The following is a 21,842-nucleotide window of genomic DNA, read 5'->3' as shown; positions in this document are numbered from 1 at the left end:
GTTCTCAATACCCCCCGAATGTATGTTTATGTTTGTTTTTTTGCTTTTTTAAATTTTTTTTTAAAACTGTCTTCCACTACTATTTCATTTTTTATCTTTTCTTTCTCTCTTTCTTTTTTTTTTCTCCTTCTCATGATTAATTTTGTTTTTTTTTTTTTTTTTAAATATGTTTTATGTCTTTTTCCTTCCAATTTTTTTTTTTTTTTTATTATTTCTTTTTTCTAACATATAAATATATTTTTTAGATTTTCAGCGTTAGAAGGGGATCATTTGTATGGAGCTTATCTTACCATTTCTTCTATCTGGGCCTTGACTGAACTTCCCTGTAAGGAAATTAATATTGTATAATCTAGCATAAACCCACATGCATATCACCATAAAGTATCTAGATCACGGCTGTATACCACCAGGACCTTGTAGGAAACAGTTTGACCTCTGGTAAATTAGAGGTCAAGTTAGTTTTACATTTTGAGTTCAATAATATTGTGTACATTGCAAAGTTCTTTTTCCAATAAAGGCCAATTTTTTTTTTCCTAAGAAAATGTATGTATATGTCTGTATAAGTCTTGTGATTTGAAAAGCTACATATATCTTACTTTAATTATATGAAACTGCATTGCTGAGCAAGCCTTTGTCAAATTTGGTTTCCAAACTTCCAAAATATCTATTAAATCTATTTTTTTTAAATTTTCTTCAAAAAATTTTTCACAAACTTAGAAAAAAAATCTCAGAGAAAAATTCCAAACAACAATTATTTTCGGATCTATATCGCCACTGATTAAATGTTAAGTATCGAACATCATATTTTCATTTTATTTCAAATTTTCTGTTTATATTGCATCTTTAAGGAAATATAACAATTTCAATCAAACCTACATTTCTGAATATACATTGGATGCAACATAGTTTGTTAAATATCATGAAATTGAATATAAACACTGTTTTAAGTTATCAATAAATCACATATTCGGACAATCGTGTTACTAGTTTACACCTCTTCCCTCATCTAATGTAATGTTATTAAACATCAAATGATAATTTAGAGAAAAAAAGTAAACATCTGTTAACAATTCATTTTTTTGTTTTCTTTTTTTCTTTATGATAAACATTTTTCAAATGAACAAAAATGATGTAAAATGATAATTTTTTTTTTAAAAGTTATAGTTATAGTTATGATTATAGAAAGGAAAATCTTTGCAATCCACATAATATTTTCAAAATGATTTTTATTATCCAGATCAAGATCTAGGTGATTCTAACTACCAGAAATATATACTGTTAATATACAAAGTCTAAGAATGACTTCAGTAACAGCTACTAGGCTCCGACAAAATGCAGAGAATACATAACAATTTCAATATCGCACTATATATTAGTTACATTGCAGTGTTCATGTTACCAAATCTATTTAATTATACTATCAATTAAGTAAATATAGAAAAAAAATATATATAAACATTTTCTTGATAATATGGTTAAACACACAATTATAACATGTAAAGTTTCAATGAATTTTGTAGAATAAAAATAATTTAATTGAAATGTTGAATATTATTTAGAATGCATGCATTATTGAATATAGTAATGGAAAAGTACATCCTAGCTAAAACACAGATTAAATGAAACACAGTTTATCATTTTCTCTAATTAAAAATTAAGATATTTTATAAGTTCATCCAAATATGAAAGCCTCCATTTATAGTTTTTCATTTTTCAATAAAAAAAAGATTACAACAGATATTTAATATCCGTTATTATTAAGTTAAATTGACTTTCGATTACCGCTATGTGTGCAGGTGAATTCTACCATGCAGCATCATCAGTGAAGAATACTTATCATAGAACCTGTGAGAGTTGCCTCCACTTTATCAGGTTTTCACAACTTTTGCAGTTGAGAATCCAAAATATTCACCAATATTGAAAACAATTATTTCTGTCAACAATACCAAACAGACCAGAACCAAGAGGTCATCAGATTATATAGAACTCAAACAGAAAATTTTACATGAGGCCAGATTGAAGTGCATACACCGAAGGTGAACCAACCTGAAGCATGCAGACCTACAGACCTTGCACAAAGAAAGTCATGAAGGCAAAGAATTGTAGCTCAAGTGTGCAAGATGTTATCTCCCTTTAAATCAACTACACCAGAAAATACACCTTATATTTTAATGTTTCTTCCAAGAGAAAAACTTTAAATTCCAAAACATTAGCAAATAGAGATTTTATCAATTATCAATTGTGAGAGACTTTCAACTGGTGTTAAAAACGCAATACAATATAAAAATAATTTTCACTTTCAAACTCAAACTTTAGATGTACATTTGTCAATTATCGAAATAAAAATCTGTGTGTATAGTGCTTTGACAAATTAATTTTGCGCCGAAGTGATCAAGACAGATCGTGTTTTCCAACATATCATCACACATTTATAATCCTCATCCTCACTCATATCTAAAACATTGTCACATGACTCTTATCAACCAATCAAAGATTCCCTAACATAATCCTTTCCATATCGCTCCTTGCTGAAAAGCAGAGTTAATTTTTCTCAAAGACCCTTTTGGATTTTCAGAAAATTTCATACATTATCTGGTATGGCATGATTAGGATTTAGCTATTTATCAATTATGCTAGTTTATCACTTACACCATTACATGTATAATTAATCCATGCTATACATGTACATATCTTTCTGAATTATCCTTGGTACCAAAAGCCAGTGACAGCCAAAAGGTCATTATGCAAAGAAGATAAATTTTTTATTTTTTAAAACTAAACATTTAACAATTTTTGCTATTTAAAGTCTCCTGACCCTCATTCTGAATCCATTTTCTAGTAATATTGAAAGTGAAATTCAACAATATTTGTTAACACAAGAACAGCATATAGTTTTTTAGCATTATCTTGATACTCAGTAAAAGTTGTAATATCATTAGAAATTTCTCTGATACATGCGACATATACAAAACATTAAAATCAGTTAAACAGAAAGAAGTCATTATTTCTTAGCAAATCTTGTCTTTAAAACAAACATTTTTCAATAAGATACAGTATATGATAAATATATACATAGGTAGAGATGACCAAATCTGACTGACCACAAAGAAAAAATAAACACATTGAAGAGACCTTCAGAAAAGACAGTAGGACAGATACATTGACAGATCATTATCACTCACATGCTCCCCATGCACAGTACAGACTATTCTATACACGTAAACAGTGATGTGACCAGGACTTACCTGGGCCACCTTTTCAGACACATTATGCTTCATATTCTGGACGTTCGGAAGGAAGACACCTTTACCAGATCCTGGCATAACTCCGTCCCTTTCTGGGGTCCAGCCCACCTGAAGAGAATCCGCTAATAAATTCCCAGAGCTGTCGGTCAACTGCTTAGTTCTGTGTTTGGCAAGTTCTGAATCACTGCAGGTCTGATTTATACAGTTGGATTTCACATGGTTCCCTGTCCCTAAAAACAATCATAAAAACAGCATCATTGTAGACGTGTAGCGTCATGATAGTGAAAAATAAATACACAAAAACACAAACAAACTAAACCTCATTTAAGTTAACAATCATATTTATACTTCCATAAGTCTGCTTGATAAACACATATTATCTCTGACTAGAAGTCAGTGGGTGCAGGACTTGTTGTAGCAGAATAAAAAAAATTTAACTGGTATTTGTACGAAATATTTATCAAATATGAGTGAACCTATTTCAAGGCTTTGGAATATTGCAGGACAAATAGAAAATTTAAGGTAAGGTGTCAAAAACTTAGGATATAGAACTGAGAACATCTAATTTCATTGGACACCAAAAGATGTTTAACAATATTATACATGTTAGAGTTGTCTCCCTTGATGGCAAGACTTGATGTTACTCCAAAATGTTTTAGCTGTTAACTTTCAAAACTTTTTCTAAACTGTATTTTTAGAACACATCATAAATACATTGAGGTATGTGTGGCATTTATCGATTGATGAACATGTATGTGGGTGACAATAAAACAAGAAAATTTGTGTTTCCTTGCTGTGACCCTACCGACCTTAAAATTTTGTGCAATAATTCTTTACACATTTTTTACAGTAATTTTCAAGGAAACAATGTCAATATCACCATTATTAAAGGTTCTTTTTTCTTTTTTAGTTGTTTTTTTTTCCTGATAACATAAACATTTTCTTTAAAACATTGAAATATGCTCTGTATTTCTAGCCTTATAGATTAACCGGTGTGTGACAAGTAACTGTCTATTGATACATGACCCTACAATATCATAGGATACTGGTTTGTAAATAGGAGTTACATTTATATGTCAAATGAAGCACATAACACACTCCTGTTGTTGGATAAATCAGGAGGGCTTCTCATAGGCTTGTTACCAGATAAAATAGGAGGTCTTAGAATGGGCTTATTGCCAGATACGTAAGGAGGGTTTGTCATAGGCTTGTTACCAGATAAAATAGGAGGTTATAGAATGGGCTTATTGCCAGATAAATCAGGAGAGTTTGTCATAGGCTTGTTACCAGATAAAATAGGAGGTCTTAGAATGGGCTTATTGCCAGATAATCAGGAGGGTTTGTCATAGGCTTGTTACCAGATAAAATAGGTCTTAGAATGGGCTTATTGCCAGATATGTAAGGAGGGTTTGTCATAGGCTTGTTACCAGATAAAATAGGTTATAGAATGGGCTTATTGCCAGATAAATCAGGAGAGTTTGTCATAGGCTTGTTACCAGATAAAATAGGAGGTCTTAGAATGGGCTTATTGCCAGATAATCAGGAGGGTTTGTCATAGGCTTGTTACCAGATAAAATAGGAGGTCTTAGAATGGGCTTATTGCCAGATAATCAGGAGGGTTTGTCATAGGCTTGTTACCAGATAAAATAGGTCTTAGAATGGGCTTATTGCCAGATATGTAAGGAGGGTTTGTCATAGGCTTGTTACCAGATAAAATAGGAGGTTATAGAATGGGCTTATTGCCAGATAAATCAGGAGAGTTTGTCATAGGCTTGTTACCAGATAAAATAGGAGGTCTTAGAATGGGCTTATTGCCAGATAATCAGGAGGGTTTGTCATAGGCTTGTTACCAGATAAAATAGGAGGTCTTAGAATGGGCTTATTGCCAGATAATCAGGAGGGTTTGTCATAGGCTTGTTACCAGATAAAATAGGAGGTCTTAGAATGGGCTTATTGCCAGATAAATCAGGAGAGTTTGTCACAGGCTTGTTACCAGATAAAATAGGAGGTCTTAGAATGGGCTTATTGCCAGATAATCAGGAGGGTTTGTCATAGGCTTGTTACCAGATAAAATAGGAGGTCTTAGAATGGGCCTGCTGCCAGATAAATATGAAGGGTTTGTCATAGGCTTGTTACCAGATAAAAGAGGAGGTCTTAGAATTGGCTTATTGCCAGATAAATCAGGAGGTCTTCTCATAGGCTTGTTACCAGATAAAATAGGAGGTCTTAGAATGGGCTTATTGCCAGATAAGTAAGGAGGGTTTGTCATAGGCTTGTTACCAGATAAAATAGGAGGTCTTAGAATGGGCTTATTGCCAGATAAATATGGCAATCTACATAACAGGTAAATAAGTTTTATATATTGCAATGAATTTTACTATTTTTGTATTATACTATTTTCCTGTACAGTTTGTTATGGTTTCACTACATTTGTGTGGAGGTGTGGACAAGGGAGATAACTCAGGTCTCACTAGAGTAGATACCAAAATGATACAGTTATGAAAAGGAAATCCAAAAGACAAAATAAATATTTGTTTAACATTTTGAATATTGTTCCATAAATGTGAGATTGTGATCAGTCAAATTCGTTTCAGTTCATGTCAAAAAAAATTTCAAAATTTTAAAACAAAATGAATTTAAAATGAAATAAATAAATCTTTTGCACACAATATCCCATGTACCCAGGCTATAGAAAGATCATAATAAACTGACTTTGTTTACCAATACTGAGACCGCACGATTGAATAAAAGGGACATCAATAGCAACCATTAGGACAAAAACTCTAAACGATGAGTAGTAAGGTTGGTTACATGTATACTTTGTATATGTGAAACAGAATTGTTGAGTACAGATAAAGAAGTATATTTGAGAATTTAGAACATCCTGTATACTTGTTTATATATTATATGTATGTCACATATTGTAGACATGTAAAATCCTATGAAAATCCAACAAATTTGGTAATAATATTAATGATAACTAAGAGAAAAAATTATTGTAGCAGAGCTATGAGAATTCTTTTATCATATTTTCAGAAATGAAAGTATTGTCTGTTTCAATTACCTGACCTTTGAGAAATCAAGTTCAGAACTGAGAGTAAACATACTTACTGTTTACATATCCAATAATTCAGTGCAAAAATAACAGTTTAAATCAACACAATCGTTAATTAGTACACAAACTTTTTTTGTACAGCAAATATATTTTGAAAAATACATCATGCAATATTCAATAACAATTCTGCTTTGTTTATTAAAATACACAAACCACATCATATTAATAGTACGCAAAGTGCAAATCATATTGTTACGTCCATTACTTTGTAAGTATGTTTACGACAGTCTCTAAAGAGTTATCTTCCTTGCTTTGGAAAACCAGCATATACATGAAATAGGCAAAATGTTCAATATATCATATTCATTTTCTTGCATTCATTTATAAAAATTTACATATAATGATTTCAAAATGTCGTGACAACCTCATATAAGATCAAGGACCACGTCAAATGTGAAGGAAGCATGCATGCATGTAAAAAAAACGAAGGGAGTGAATATTTGTATTAAAAGTGAAGTTGTTGTTGCCATGGTTTTAGAAGTTTAGTGAGCAGAACATTCTTCATGCCAATGAAGAGAGAAGAGGACAGTCCAGTCATTCCATTCTGGTCAGGAAAAGTTGAAGAGATTATAAGTACCGCAGTTACTAGTTGGAAACACCTTTTCGCAATCGCTTGTGATTATAAAAAAATAGGAAAATATCATTCAAAGTTGGAAAGGAAGGGGAAAAAAAGTTGGAAACACATTTTTTTGTTCTGAAATCTATCAAATCTTTCCTACACCAGTTTTAAAATATAAGAATTGGCAAGTAGTTTTTTCTTGTTATAGAACAACGTTTGGAATTTTTGATTGCTTATAAGGATATTCCAAGATAACATGTAAAACAGTTTCCAGGCTGATGCAAACATGTATAAGGCAGAAAACAGTGTCTCCTGAGCACATGATCTATCTACTCACATGACCCTACGGTGTAGGCCCGCGCCCGACCATTGGCAAAATATAAGTCTGCAACAGAGAGTTTGTATATCTAATTGGGAAACAGAGTGACCTCCCTTAGACCCAGAACTGAACAACATGCTCTGGACAAGCTGAAGTACTACTGGAGTTACTCCCCTTGGAACAGGCTCTTCAGAAAATGTTTAAGAAATATCTTCCTTTTCATTAGAAATTATATATATTTTTCTTATCATATTGGGAAGGGGATATCTTAATGAAAACACACAATCTAACACCACAGGTACAATCTGATCATGCCTAAGAGAAAGCCATTTAAAAGTACTTTTCTTCGATAGATTTGGCTTCTAGATGCACTTGTATATATGTTCAGAGAAAAAAGTCACCAAGGAAAACCTAATTATGCATGTATTCATGACAATGTGAATATGTATGACTGGTTGGACAGGATACACGAACATGGATTGATATGTGTGCAAGACAACATCAATTGGTTATATGAAATAACAGATGCACAAAATTAATGTCACTGAACATTTTTGTACACATTTTGTCTATTACTAGGGAAGCAGTTTGTTAAATTATCAAAGGAAAACTTATCTTTTTCTTTCAAATAACTACTGGTTAAGCTAACTGTTCAAATATGGAACAAAAATTCTTTATATACAGATATACTACAGAGCCTGAAGTGGGAAAAATGTCTCTATAAACTGTACAGAAAAAGTGAAAAAACTGAGGGGAATTTTCTCCAGTTGTCTCTCACTCAATGTCAAGTAACTAGATAAAATAATCAGTAATCAGATTGTCCTTTCTATAGATCATAGAGTTATAACCCTCAAAATACAATAGTTTCTTACAGAATGTTTCACACACAGTTTGTGGATTTCAATTTCCAGAGGATTCCATTTGGTTTTCTCATCATAGCTTCCTTAATGCTATAGATAACGTAATCTCTATCCATCACAGGTAATAGTGCAACTGGGATTGAAATCTTGCCTACAAATCATACATTCAGCCCAAAAGTGATGAATTTGGACCTATTTTGACATCTACATATATTAATGCGTTTTTAACTGACATTATCCTCTCCCTGTGGCCTTGTCCCCCATTACCCTGTCCTTGGAACTATTTCCATATTACATCTAGCTAATATCTGTGACCCTCCTTTGATTTTGTCCATGTTGCTGTTGCCCTTTACGTTACAACATTTTCCCTACAGTCACGCTCCTATGACATTTGTTTCTTGCCCGTGTGACATTGCCCCTATGACCTTGTCTCTATAACCTTGTCCCCATTATCATTCCCCTTTGACCTAGTGACCTTGTCCCTTGACCTTGCACCAATGACCTTGCTCAAATGACACCTGTATAGAGAGTGTTCTATAAGAAGGTTATCACCTGACGAAGGTGTCAACTGTTCGCCCTCGAGGCCTTCGAGGGATGATGCACGTCTTATGTAAGCACCGGTCCGGGAGTTTGGGGCTGGAATGTCTGAACCGGTCTTTTTGTAACGGAAAATTGGCGAGTTTGGCGGAATTTCATTATCAAGGTATGGAAGTGAATTGAGAGGGACAGCCTCCTCAGGAATGGGTGGGTTCTCTGGGTCTGGATTCTTCTCCATCCCGCAGGACTTGAACCGGTTGAAGTCTTTTCGTATTGATGGCAGGCGAATTTTGAAGCTTCTTGGGCGACCTGAGCGTAAAAAAAATAAATATTTACACTAACATAAAGTACTAATTATGCATTGTATACAAAAATATGACAGCCTATAATTGTGGTTTTAGCACTTTTGAAGATTTATATAGTACTCTATTCTAAACTATTAACAAGTAAACCAACTTCAACTGATTAAAAATGTCCTATCCTTTACTGATATCTGTTCAGAACAAGAGGAACCTGTATATCAAGTAATCATGACAACAAATTCTAAGTGTTTAATTCAAGATGACACCTATCATATCATTTATTTTTCCAATGGATGTCATACAACTAGGAACAATGAGAAACCTACATGTGACAACGACTCTTCAAATTGTTCTCAACAAATATCAGTAGCAGCTGATTGACAGACGACTGACCAGGGATGAAGGGCAATTGATTTGCCCACCAACAGAGGACGATGGGCTAAAATCTATTATCATATTTTCTCTTAATACATGACCATCCCTACCTTGCTGCCAATTACCTGATTTGCTGTTTTTGACACTGTTTTCGGGTTTGTTGATGGCAGTTGTGGCATGCTCTGAGATGTCTTCATAATTGATGATAAACATGATAACCTCCCCTTGTTCGTTTTTCACAGGTGCCGTCAGGACACTGCATAAAAATTTGGAACCTGAAAAACATAGAATTGTAGTCATAAAAGTGTCTCTTGTCAAGGGATTTAGCTTCTTGTACCATTAAGAGTATATGCTATTGTGTAAAAAATTTTTGTGAAGAATTTTACACTTTTTTTAAAAAGAATCACCAAACCATGAACGGGGAGATACTCCTAGCAGTGTTTATAGGAGGATATTCTGTGCATATATATGGAGAGACACTCCTTGTGTATATCTATTAAAATGGATATCCTTCTGTGTAGATCTAGGGAGACACTACTAGCTAATATATATGGAAAATATTCCTTGCTTTACATATCTTTGGGGAGACACTACAAGCTGTGTAGATCTATGGGAAGATATTTCTAGCTGTACATGTCTATGGGGAGAAATCCAAGCTGTGTAGATCTATGGGAAGATATTTCTAGCTGTACATGTCTATGGGGAAACACTCCTAGCTGTGTAGATCTATGGGAAGATATTTCTAGCTATACATGTCTATGGGGAGACACTCCTACTTGTATATATCTACTAAAATGGAAATCCTCCTGTGTACATCTAGGGAGACACTACTAGCTAATATGTATGGAGAGATACACCTAGCTTTGTAAATCTATGGAGAGATATTTCTAACTGTACATGTCTATAGGGAGACAATCCAATCTGTGTAGATCTATGGAGAGGTATTCCTAGCTGAACATGTCAATGGGGAGACAATCCTAGCTGTATAGATCTATGGGAAGGTATTCTTAGCTGACATGTCTATTGGGAGACAATCCAAGCTGTGTAGAGGTATGGGGAGGTATTACTAGCTGTACATATCTATGGGGAGACAATCAAAGCTGTGTAGATCTATGGACAGATATTTCTAACTGAACATGTCTATGGGGAGACAATCCAAGCTGTGTAGATCTATGGAGAGGTATTCCTAGCTGAACATGTCAATGGGGAGACAATCCTAGCTGTATAGATCTATGGGAAGGTATTCTTAGCTGACATGTCTATTGGGAGACAATCCAAGCTGTGTAGAGGTATGGGGAGGTATTACTAGCTGTACATATCTATGGGGAGACAATCCAAGCTTTGTAGATCTATGGAGAGATATTTCCAGCTGAACATGTCTATGGGGAGACACTCCTAGCTGTGTAGATCTATGGGGAGACAATCCTAGCTGTGAAGATCTATGGGGAGACAATCCTAGCTGTGTAGATCTATGGGGAGGTATTCCTAGCTGTGTAGATCTATGGGGAGACATTCCTAGCTGTGTAGATCTATGGGGAGGTATTCCTAGCTGTGTAGATCTATGGGGAGGTATTCCTAGCTGTGTAGATCTATTGGGAGTCATTCCTAGCTGTGTAGATCTATGGGGAGACACTCCTAGCTGTGTAGATCTATGGGGAGACACTCCTAGCTGTGTAGATCTATGGGGAGGTATTCCTAGCTGTGTAGATCTATGGGGAGGTATTCCTAGCTGTGTAGAAGTATGGGGAGGTATTCCTAGCTGTGTAGAAGTATGGGGAGGTATTCCTAGCTGTGTAGATCTATGGGGAGGTATTCCTAGCTGTGTAGATCTATGGGGAGACAATCCAAGTCAAAAGTTTTAATGCAGAACAGGTCATATTGGTGCTTTTAATCATTAAATTCATTGATTATTTCTGTGCAGATTTGTATCTGGATTTCATCAATCTCATCACACCAAGGAAAGCAATCTAATATCTTTTTAAATTTTTTGACAATTGAATAGTGAAGATATTGTTTACCTTGAGGTTTTATAAATGACAGTATTTTCAATTAAATGAAGTTGATCCTGTTCATAAATGATGACTTTTAGTGTACCACAAGGTTACATGCAGCCATTTGATATCTCCAACAAAGACATTTATCAGAAGCACAGAAAACCACGAAAAACAATATTACTAAACAAGTAGGAGCCAGTCTAATAGTGATAGATCATACAGCTCCGATTCCCTGTCAGGCCTCCTCGTTTCTTTATTTGTTTCACTGATAATAAATGCTCTGATAGCTCAGTGGCTTGAACAGTTCCATGGTGTTAAGGTTGACAACCCCTACTGTTCAATAGTTCCATGGTGTTAAGGTTGACAACCCCTACTGTTCAATAGTTACCATGGTGTTAAGGTTGACAACCCCTACTGTTCAATAGTTCCATGGTGTTAAGGTTGACAACCCCTACTGTTCAACAGTTCCATGGTGTTAAGGTTGACAACCCCTACTGTTCAATAGTTCCATGGTGTTAAGGTTGACAACCCCTACTGTTCAACAGTTCCATGGTGTTAAGGTTGACAACCCCTAACACTGAACAGTCCCATGGTGTTAGGGTTGACAACCCCTACTGTTCAATAGTTCCATGGTGTTAAGGTTGACAACCCCTAACACTGAACGGTTTCATGGTGTTAAGGTTGACAACCCCTACTGTTCAATAGTTTCATGGTGTTAAGGTTGACAACCCCTAACACTGAACGGTTTCATGGTGTTAACATTGACAACCCTTATTGTTGAACAGTTCAATTATGTGAAGGTTGATAACTTCTAACCGTTGAACAGTTCCAAGGTGATTGGGTTGACAACCCCTTCCATAGAACAGATCCATGGTGTGAAGGCTGACAATCTCTTCCACTGAATGGTTCAATGGCGTAATGGTTAAAAACCCCTAACACTGAACGGTTCAATGGTGTTAAGGTTGACAACCCTTATTGTTGAACAGTTCCATGGTGTGATGGTTGACAACCTCTTCCATTAAATGGTTCCATGGTGTGAAGGCTGACAACCCCTAACACTGAACAGCAACCGCTACACAGGGCAGACCAACCTGTGCTGTGATTGTCCTTGGGCAAGAAATTGTACCTCAATTTCTAAATACATACATAATGTCCTTACATAGTTTAGTGAGGCAGCCATCAGCTACTTCAAACACCTCACTTCAAAACGACCATTACAATTCACATGGCTATATACCCAGCAAACAAATAAACTGATATAGGAGTGTATTAAAATCTGATAGTGTAGTATTTTTACATTAACTACACAGGTTAGCACTGTATCAAAACATTACCACATCCTTCCAGAATGAAGTGATCTGGAGGTTTCCTGACAAATTATTTAAACCAGACAAACCCAAGGAATGCTACTGGGAACCAGAAGAATAACTCTATATAGTGGCTTGTTATGTGATGTTGTATTCAAATGAGAACACTTAGAGATAACTGCGGCTTCAGGGGGAGAAATGAGGGCAAACATAATTCATGAAAAACATGGCAGAAATTAGTTTTCTTCCAACAAGGGAAGGTCCCTGCTGACAAGACACTATTCCTGCCAATAAAAGAAGCCTTCATATGAGTTTTGTATTTCCAGTACCAGTTGAGTGAAGATTCTTCCTTAGATTGGAATATTTTAAGCAACTGGTCTCTAGATTTATGTATTGGTTTGTTCCTAACATTTCTATGTGTAAAATCATTACTATTCAGTAAGGTTCAGTTCAACAATTCCGAAAGAAATATGTAAATCTGGGTACAGAAGTCTTGTTCATAGGACTGTATTCATTCTTTGCATTAACATCATAGCACATGTACATATATAGTGATTATGTCAATCGATAGTTACATTCCAGAGCTGTAGTCAATTTCTGTAGTTACATCCCAGAGCTGTAGTCAATTTCTGTAGTTACATCCCAGAGCTGTAGTCAATTTCTGTAGTTACATCCCAGAGCTGTAGTCAATTTCTGTAGTTACATCCCTGAGCTGTAGTCAATTTCTGTAGTTACATCCCAGAGCTGTAGTCAATTTTTGTAGCTATATTCACGAGCTGTAGTCAATTTTGAAGTTACATCTTAGAGCTGTAGTCAAATTTTGTAGCTACATTCACGAGCTGTAGTCAATTTTGAAGTTACATCTTAGAGCTGTAGTCAATTTTTGTAGCTATATTCTCGAGCTGTAGTCAATTTCTGTAGTTACATCTTAGAGCTGTAGTCAATTTTTGTAGATACATTATTAAGCTGTAGTCAATTATTACAAGACTTTGTGACACTGCTCAATCACTGAAGCTAAACTTTCTGGCACATTAATTTCTGAAGCTACAATTTGTGGCATTAATCAATCTCTGAAGCTATACTTTGTGGCACTATTTAATCACTGAAGCTATACTTTGTGGCACTATTTAATCACTGAAGCTATACTTTGTGGCACTATTTAATCACTAAGCTATACTTTGTGGCACTATTTAATCACTGAAGCTATACTTTGTGGCACTATTTAATCACTGAAGCTATACTTTGTGGCACTATTTAATCACTAAGCTATACTTTGTGGCACTATTTAATCACTGAAGCTATACTTTGTGGCACTATTTAATCACTGAAGCTATACTTTGTGGCACTATTTAATCACTAAGCTATACTTTGTGGCACTATTTAATCACTGAAGCTATACTTTGTGGCACTATTTAATCACTAAGCTATACTTTGTGGCACTATTTAATCACTGAAGCTATACTTTGTGGCACTGTTTAATCACTGAAGCTATACTCTGTGGCACTGTTTAATCACTAAGCTATACTCTGTGGCACTGTTTAATCACTAAGCTATACTTACTGACAAAAGTCAATCTCATCACCTGTACTTTACCACTGTTAACATTTACTGTAGCAACAGCCTCCAGACAAATACGAAATCTATCTTGTTTTGTCTTTAGAAAATTACACTCTTACTTTATTAGAGAAATGAAAACAGATCGGAAAATTTGGTGATAGTGTTTGTCTGGACCCTCAGTCAATATCAGCCAACAAGTATTGGGGTACTATCTAAGAAATCCATTCTCATTAGCACTACACTGTGCTCATGCTACTTACATGAAATACCTTAATGAATATCTTAACGAGCAACTAGACACTGTTAGATACCTTAATGGATTGTTTCAGGTGAGAATGGGGTAGCTAAATAGGTTATTGAGAACATTTTACATCTTTTTACATATGGTATTTAATTGACAGCTAACTCTGTACGTTATAATGAACCAACTTTAATTTTAAAAACACAGTTTTGGTAGTGATGTAAGAAAAGTAGCTACAACCAGGGGTTTCTTTTTCTTTTTTTTTTTTTTTTTTTGTGGAGAGGAGGGGTCAAATCTATGTGGTTTTCCAAACACCTTCAAACATTGTGGATTAATTTTTCTCTTTAATTACTATTGCTTTTATTTTTACGGTATCTATTTTTCATAGCTTTGTTCCGTCCTGTAAAATAGAGAAACATGATACCCCTTAATACATAACCTTTATGGTACCTTGATAAATCTTCAGTGATAAAATAAATTACAATCCAAAATGTCTTTACAAATTAAAAAACCTTTCCTGTCTAACTGTTACCAAAAGTATTGACTCAAAATTGTCCTCTTCAGGTGTCATCCTATATATTTAACTTTATCTATTTATCTCCCTTGAACTTCTCCTCCAGACATGGAACAGACAGGAAGAAGACCTATTTCGATGGTCTGATGTGGGTTTTCTGCACTGCTGAAGATGTCTATTCATTCAAGACTAGCTTCAGATTTCCGTTTGCAAACAACACATGCCTAAACAATCAATTAATAGAATTTTGAGTCAGTTAAAGAAACACAACTAACTTATATATAAACACTACAGACAGAATGACTGATACTTATAAGAACAAGAGGTCCATAGGACCTGTATTGCTGCTTGGCTGAAATTGCTTTGCTAAAACTAAAGGAAAAAGAATTCTAAATATCCAAGCACACAGTACACATTACATATCTGTTTTAATATAGGACCACCAACCCTCTGTCCCTATGTGGGTCAGCCCAACCATCCACATTTCAGACCAAATCAATCCTACAGGAGAAATAAGAATTTGCTTTGTTTCAAATATTGGTATCCTGCCCATCCTTTCCCAGGAGATATTGACCCACCATTTTTACAAAACTTGTTCTCCTTCCCTAAGGATGCTTCGGATAAAAATTGGGCAAAATCTGCTTCAATGTTCATGACTAGTACCAATTGGTAGAAAAAGTTGATGGAAGTTGTAGTATGCCTTCAGCCAAAGTAAACTAAAAAAATTCAGGGGCAATAGTTTATTTAATTCTAATTCCATTAAAACAGAATAAAAAAGCAATTACTATTTTTGTCTTCGGACAAAAAATTACAAATAATCTATTAGTCTTTTCAAAATAATTTTCATAAAATTTACAGCAAACAAATTTCATGATGAAAGTGTTTCATTCCTTAAAAGTTTCTATCTTTTAACTTGTATTATTAAAAAAAGAACTGAAAATAATTTCAGAGCTCTAAATCCATTAGCTCAGTAAATTAATTTTTGAGAGAAGAGATACAATTGAAGTGCATGCAATTGTCAAAATCAGTGTAATGTATAGCACTGATATGTTACAAACACTTTAGCGATACGGATCTGTCAGCTGTACATATTGGTCCAAACTACATGTTGCATGTCACTTTCATCTTGTCGACATTTCTACGTTAAAAGCATCACCTGACCTTATGCCATAATTGCTTTTTTTTAAATTCTACATTGAGGTCTAGGTGAATTCACCTTTAGCTTTTACAGTTCCCGGTATTAATTTGATTTTCCAGAAAATGATAGGCTTTTGGTCTGCTTTTTTCATTTATTTCGGTTACAAGGTACATTAGCAAATTTTTTATTTCAATTTTGTATCCGGATGGGAATTACTACTGCATGCACTTAATGACATTGATCAGGAAAGGAACTTTGACGCATGTTGTCTGAATGCAAATCGTTTGGAGACAAAGCTATGTAAACTGTACAATGTAATAAGTACAGTTTTTTTTAATTCTTATAAAAAAAAAAGAAAGATTTATCACACTTACATCCAGTGCACTTCTAAGCCACTTTGCCATCCTGAGACGGCCAAAGTTGTTGACTGGATGTTTAACAAAATACATACTAAATATAAAACTAAGCCACTAAAGATCAGTTATAAAGTTATAAAGTATTGCTTTAACACACTGACACATAATAATCCTTAAATCAGGTCATCAAGCTTCAATATTCATGGCAACCACTGGTTTCAACTATTTATCATTGCTTTACTTAAGCCACCTTATCCTTGCATCAGTCTCTACTGAATTAAGTTTTAGGTAAAATGTTTCTGAAATATTATAAGACGAAGCTGAATCAGCAGTATTTATTGACTATAGACCTTATGTTTCTTTAAAAGAATTTGTTTAATATGTAACCGGCAGATGGGAGCTCCCGGCCACTTTAACCCTCGACTGCTCCAAGTCAGGGTCAGGCTTACTCCAGGCCGTGCCTGGACGGATGAGGGTGGAACTCGGCAGAACACCCTCGGCAGGAATGCTCAGAGGCGGAGGACTTACAAGGCTTGTTTCTCCTACCAGAAGAAGAGGATGAATCCCTCTTCAGGGTGGAAGTTTGCCAAACAGGAAGGGGGGACTTGACAGTGGACTCTGTGCAAGAACAAAGCGAAGCATCACTGCAAGGCCGGCACAGGGGACAGGCATCATGGGGGTTCTACTCTCCAAAGAAATGGGAACACCCATGTGCTGAAACCAGACATAACCCAGCACAAGCCATACTTGAAAATATAATAAAATTGTAAACTTCATGTTACTGAAACAGCAAAACACGTGGTTACACACTTGAACACAAGGAGAAAAACATGGCCGAAAATAAGCAGAAATAAACATAAAATCAAGTCATTAACGAAAATATGAATTGGGAGATGGATAAATAACTTCAAACTGAGGAACAAATAACACTCAGATAATGAATAAATGTACTACGAGAACTGAAAGTACTCGGCTAAAAACATCCGGACTCGTCGGCAGTCATAAAGGAGAGAGGAGGGGAGATCACTCTATGTCTCTGCCGTGATGACTGACGGATCGTAGGGATTTGTTTTTGGGTGTAGGTACCATAATTATTACTGAAATGAAAGTTAATTGCCAAATCCAAGATGGTCATCTGTCAGCCATTTTGTTTTTAGCGTCTAAGTCAAATGAGCACAACAAAGCACCATAGGGAATCTGAATTCGATAATAATCTGAGAAAGATATTTCCAGTATTTCTCAAAAAATAGCGACAACAAAACTGTCACTGTCAATTAGCCCCGTCAGTAAAATTTGTTTTTCTGATCTGTCCCAGAATCAAATGGACGTAACTAGGGTCAAGGGGAACATGTATATACGATTTGAGAAAGTTCCATCAGCACTTCTCAAGGAATAGCAATTAAAAGCTTTCCAATTCAAAATCCTAGATCGTTGTCTGGCAACCATTTTATTATTCTGATCAATTCTTTAAATCAAGCTGGCAAAACAGGAACTATAATATGAATATTCAGAAAAACCCCTCCAGTATTTCCAAGGAAATAGCAATAGCAACCTTTCATTGTCAAACCCATGATGGCAGTGTAAGCGCCAGTTGGTTTTCATGATCAGTCCCCAAATTGGACAGGCACAAGTGACCACGGGGCACTCTCATATGAAATTTCAGAAAGATCTACGAATTTTTTTTTTTTAAATAGTGATAAATAACCTGAAATGTCAAAATTGATCTACTAGGCACAACTAGGGACCAAGGGAAACCTACATATTAAATTTGAGAAAGATCCATCCAGTACTTTCCAAGCAATAATGAAGGACAGAACAGACCACGGAAATAGAATGATTTAAATAGCTCAACATAAAAAAAATGTTTGCTAAAAAAATCAGATAACATTTTTACTAACACTGCAATAGAAGATGCTTTACACTTTTGAAACATATGGTATTATCCTCTGTGTAATTCAGTTAATTTTCAAGGGTATCAATATCTTTCCCTTGCTTCGTCAGTTTTTAGTTGAAATTACTGTTTTGCTAATGTGTCAGTATTAATGGTTAGAGGTATCGGCCTAGTGTTGGATAATACAATATAACCATGACATTATTTTAAACATTTAGGAGCTAACACTGACTTAATAGTACATTCCTTATGTACTATACATAAATATTCTGTGTACTTGAGTTTTTTATTCTAAGATTGAACAAAACAAATGTTACAAGATATCTACATCAACGCCTGTAGTGATGCGTGGTGTTTCTAATTCCTACCAAGCTAGCATGGTTTGGTATTCATTTGATTACAATGATTCAACTAAAACCCTCTTTGATCACAATATAACCAGCTCACATAAAAAGGTCTCAATTCTTTAGAGAAAATCATTAACTTGTCAAGATGAATTCATTTGGGGACACACATGCCGAACTGTCATGCACATCTTTTACATAATACCTATGTACATACATGTAGATAACACTTATTGCACGATTCTATAGATCAAACAATAATTTTTTCTTGTACTTTTAGACTTTGGTACCATATTTACTGAACAATAATTTCATGTGTTGAACTTGAAGCTTACTCCATAGAAAAAAAAAATTAAATTACAATTTAGTGAAATTATGAACCTTTATTATAAGCCAAGGCTATTTCATAACCTGGAATAGGCCCCTGAAATACACCACTTGCAAACAAAGATTCATATGGAGGTACTCAAGGGCTGGCTTAGAATCAAGTTATTATCACCTGATTATGTAGTTGCCTGATGGTTTACCAATTGTTATTGACTTATTGTATAAAATGTTTATATCTGTGAAATATATAACAGTCCAGAGACAATCATCTTAGCTCGAATATCTACAGATAAGCTAGTCCACCTTATGTCTTATTCAGCAGATTTATGAAAACTGTTGATTGCTTATTCTCAAAAACTATAATCCTGCAAAAAACCAGGGTCATTTTGTAAAAGTTTTATGAAAAAAGATTTATGAAAACTGTTGATTGCTTATTCTCTAAAACTATAATCCTGCGAAAAACCAGGGTCATTTTGTAAAAGCACATGTGACGCTTTGTCAACAGTGGGTGGTTTCCTCATTGAACATCATACAGGAGACCCATTAAATTATATCAAAAAGAAACAGTGTAGAGAGTCTTGTCCTTGGACACAGCATAACAACACTGGACAGTTCTCGATCTCATTTTCTTAAAAAAAAAAAAACAAAAAACACCATAAGTAGAGATTGTGCACTAAGCTCTATCAACAAGAGAGAGTATAGATGATGGCCTTTAACCAGCAAACTTACCATCTTTTCTGTAGTAGAGGATTTCCACTTGCTTCTCTTCCGACCCCTGTAGGGCATCTTTAATCTGGAGAATGCCAAAGGAGCTGGTGAGAGGGCCATGCAGGAAGTCACAAATGCAGGACTTTTGTATGACCTCTGCTCGTGAAGAACCTGTGAGTTCACAGAATCCATCGTTACAGAAGAGGATTGGACAGGTCTCAACTTGGGCATTTGCAATCACAAATTTACGATCTGCAAAATACAAATAAAAGCAAATATAACCTTTGGGTATTTCTTTTAAGGTTTCTTCATATCATAAATTAACTTGCATGTTTTTGTAATTTTTGAGAACTGGATAAATTTTCAAGAAAGGTTTATGATGCCACAAAGCCGAGGACAGGATGTAAAAAGAACGATTACTTTCGAGGAGGTTCTATGAAACAAATCCTCAAAAATATCACAAGAGTAGCTTCCCTTTAAAAATCTGCAAAAAATGTGAAGACAACAATAAAACATAATGTGAAATATGATTAGAATCTTGGTTATTTACACATGCTGAAACTACAAAATGATACAGAATTGTTTCACACAGAAACCCGAAGGAATTATTTACTATCATACTACGATAAACTTAAATAACTGATACAAGTTAAACTATATTGACCTTGATATGTCAGTGCCACAACACAATAAAATCTGACGTGTAATGATAAACAACGTACAATACATCCCCAAGTCAGCAGGTCATGAATACCAATACCAATTCAAGTCGCAAAGTCAAGTGTGTTAATATCGTTATCATTTCAACTGGCGTTAAACGGTGACATCTGGCTTTATTTACAAAGTTTATTTTCCTTATAGTCGATGTGTTACTGGCTCATTTTTGTATTTTATGATGAGAGTATTGATACAGACTAGTTCTCAAGAGTCTGCAGAAGCTTTTTAATGACAGTGACACTCCACATACGTAATCGTGGAAAGCTGCTGTGTCCGAAGTTGTGGGCATAGCCGTGGCATGGCCAGCTAACGAATACATACAAATCGTAACTGTAGAGGATCTCTGCCAAACAGCAGGACAGTATCAATGCCACTAGCTGTCAATAAGATAAACAAGATATGATGTTTAGCTATCTATTATATCATCATCAACCAAGGGCAACATGCAATAACACCATCCAACAGCCACATAATCCAGAGTAAGGGCCATCTATCAGTTACCGAATTCAGAATAAGGGCCAAGGTATTGGAAACTTGGGAGAGATAAACATACTGAGTTCTACAGTAAAGGACAATATTTGGTGTGGTAAATATGAAACAAACAGGATGGCCTGAAATAGTTTAATTTTGCATATCATGTTATCAACACATGGCTGCATCTGTATAAAGAAAGTGATTCAACAATCAAATATATTATGTAATAGAGAAAACCATCCAAGACTTACACAAAAAAAATGTAAATCTGGAAATTTATTCATGGCATGTCATTATAGACAAAAATCTATTGAAATGTAACCAAACCCTGGGGGACTTTTCATGGACTTCATGCCAGGTTCTAATGGTAAACAGGAATACCCTTAAGGGATCCTTGCCAAGAGAAGACTCTAACATTGTAGATTCCTTGTTTTGCAAATAAGACCTGGTTGAGTATTCAAGGATCCACTTTTTAGGTTTCTTAAGGGAGGATATGTAGTGAGGAAAAAGTGCCACTTGGGACTTCCTGAAGAACCTTGGCCAAGAACTACTTGAGGATTGGTTGGTTGAGACTTCAGTAAATTAGTGAGGATTGAATCTTTCAAACAAGCCAAGCACACATTTACTTAAGGATGGGTATCTTGCTTGGCATAAACTCGATAAGAATTCCTTGGAAAAGAATATTCCAGGCGAAGTTTTATAATTTCAGTCAGAAAAGATTTTTCATTGTGAAGATTACTTTGATAAAACGTTCACTATCTTAGACAGAATTGTAGCTAATGACCCTTCCTCAGACGTTTTGTCATTCAAGGGGTACTTTTAAGTACCAAACAAGAAAATATAGCAATGTCTGCAAAGTTACATAATGTAATGGTGAGGGGTTCAGTCCAGTGCCCCCTTCAGTTTCTTCAACTCATTGTCACTCAGAGAAGCGAAATCATCAAGAAGAAAAAAAACTTCAA

General features: G+C 35.0%; 1 protein-coding gene across 1 annotated transcript in view; it reads right to left on the bottom strand.

Moving 5' to 3' along the window:
• The window catches only part of LOC132553635 (potassium voltage-gated channel subfamily H member 2-like), a 97,559-nt gene extending 76,262 nt beyond the window's left edge, over window positions 1-21,297 (bottom strand). The window contains exons 1-8 of the mRNA XM_060217895.1: window positions 21,208-21,297; window positions 20,657-20,783; window positions 19,699-19,941; window positions 9,438-9,587; window positions 8,651-8,944; window positions 7,257-7,304; window positions 3,246-3,475; window positions 291-323 (exon numbers count right to left, since the gene is read on the bottom strand). Coding sequence (XP_060073878.1) covers window positions 291-323; window positions 3,246-3,475; window positions 7,257-7,304; window positions 8,651-8,944; window positions 9,438-9,587; window positions 19,699-19,941; window positions 20,657-20,783; window positions 21,208-21,297 — 1,215 coding nt within the window. The remainder of the gene's footprint in view (window positions 1-290; window positions 324-3,245; window positions 3,476-7,256; window positions 7,305-8,650; window positions 8,945-9,437; window positions 9,588-19,698; window positions 19,942-20,656; window positions 20,784-21,207) is intronic.
• Between the last annotated feature and the right edge of the window lie 545 nt (window positions 21,298-21,842).

Source organism: Ylistrum balloti, unplaced genomic scaffold (genome assembly GCF_031769215.1).
Source record: "Ylistrum balloti isolate Yb309-2 unplaced genomic scaffold, AGI_CSIRO_Ybal_v1 Utg370342, whole genome shotgun sequence".
Lineage (NCBI taxonomy): Eukaryota > Metazoa > Mollusca > Bivalvia > Pectinida > Pectinidae > Ylistrum > Ylistrum balloti.
This window is presented reverse-complemented; position numbering and strand designations above follow the sequence as displayed.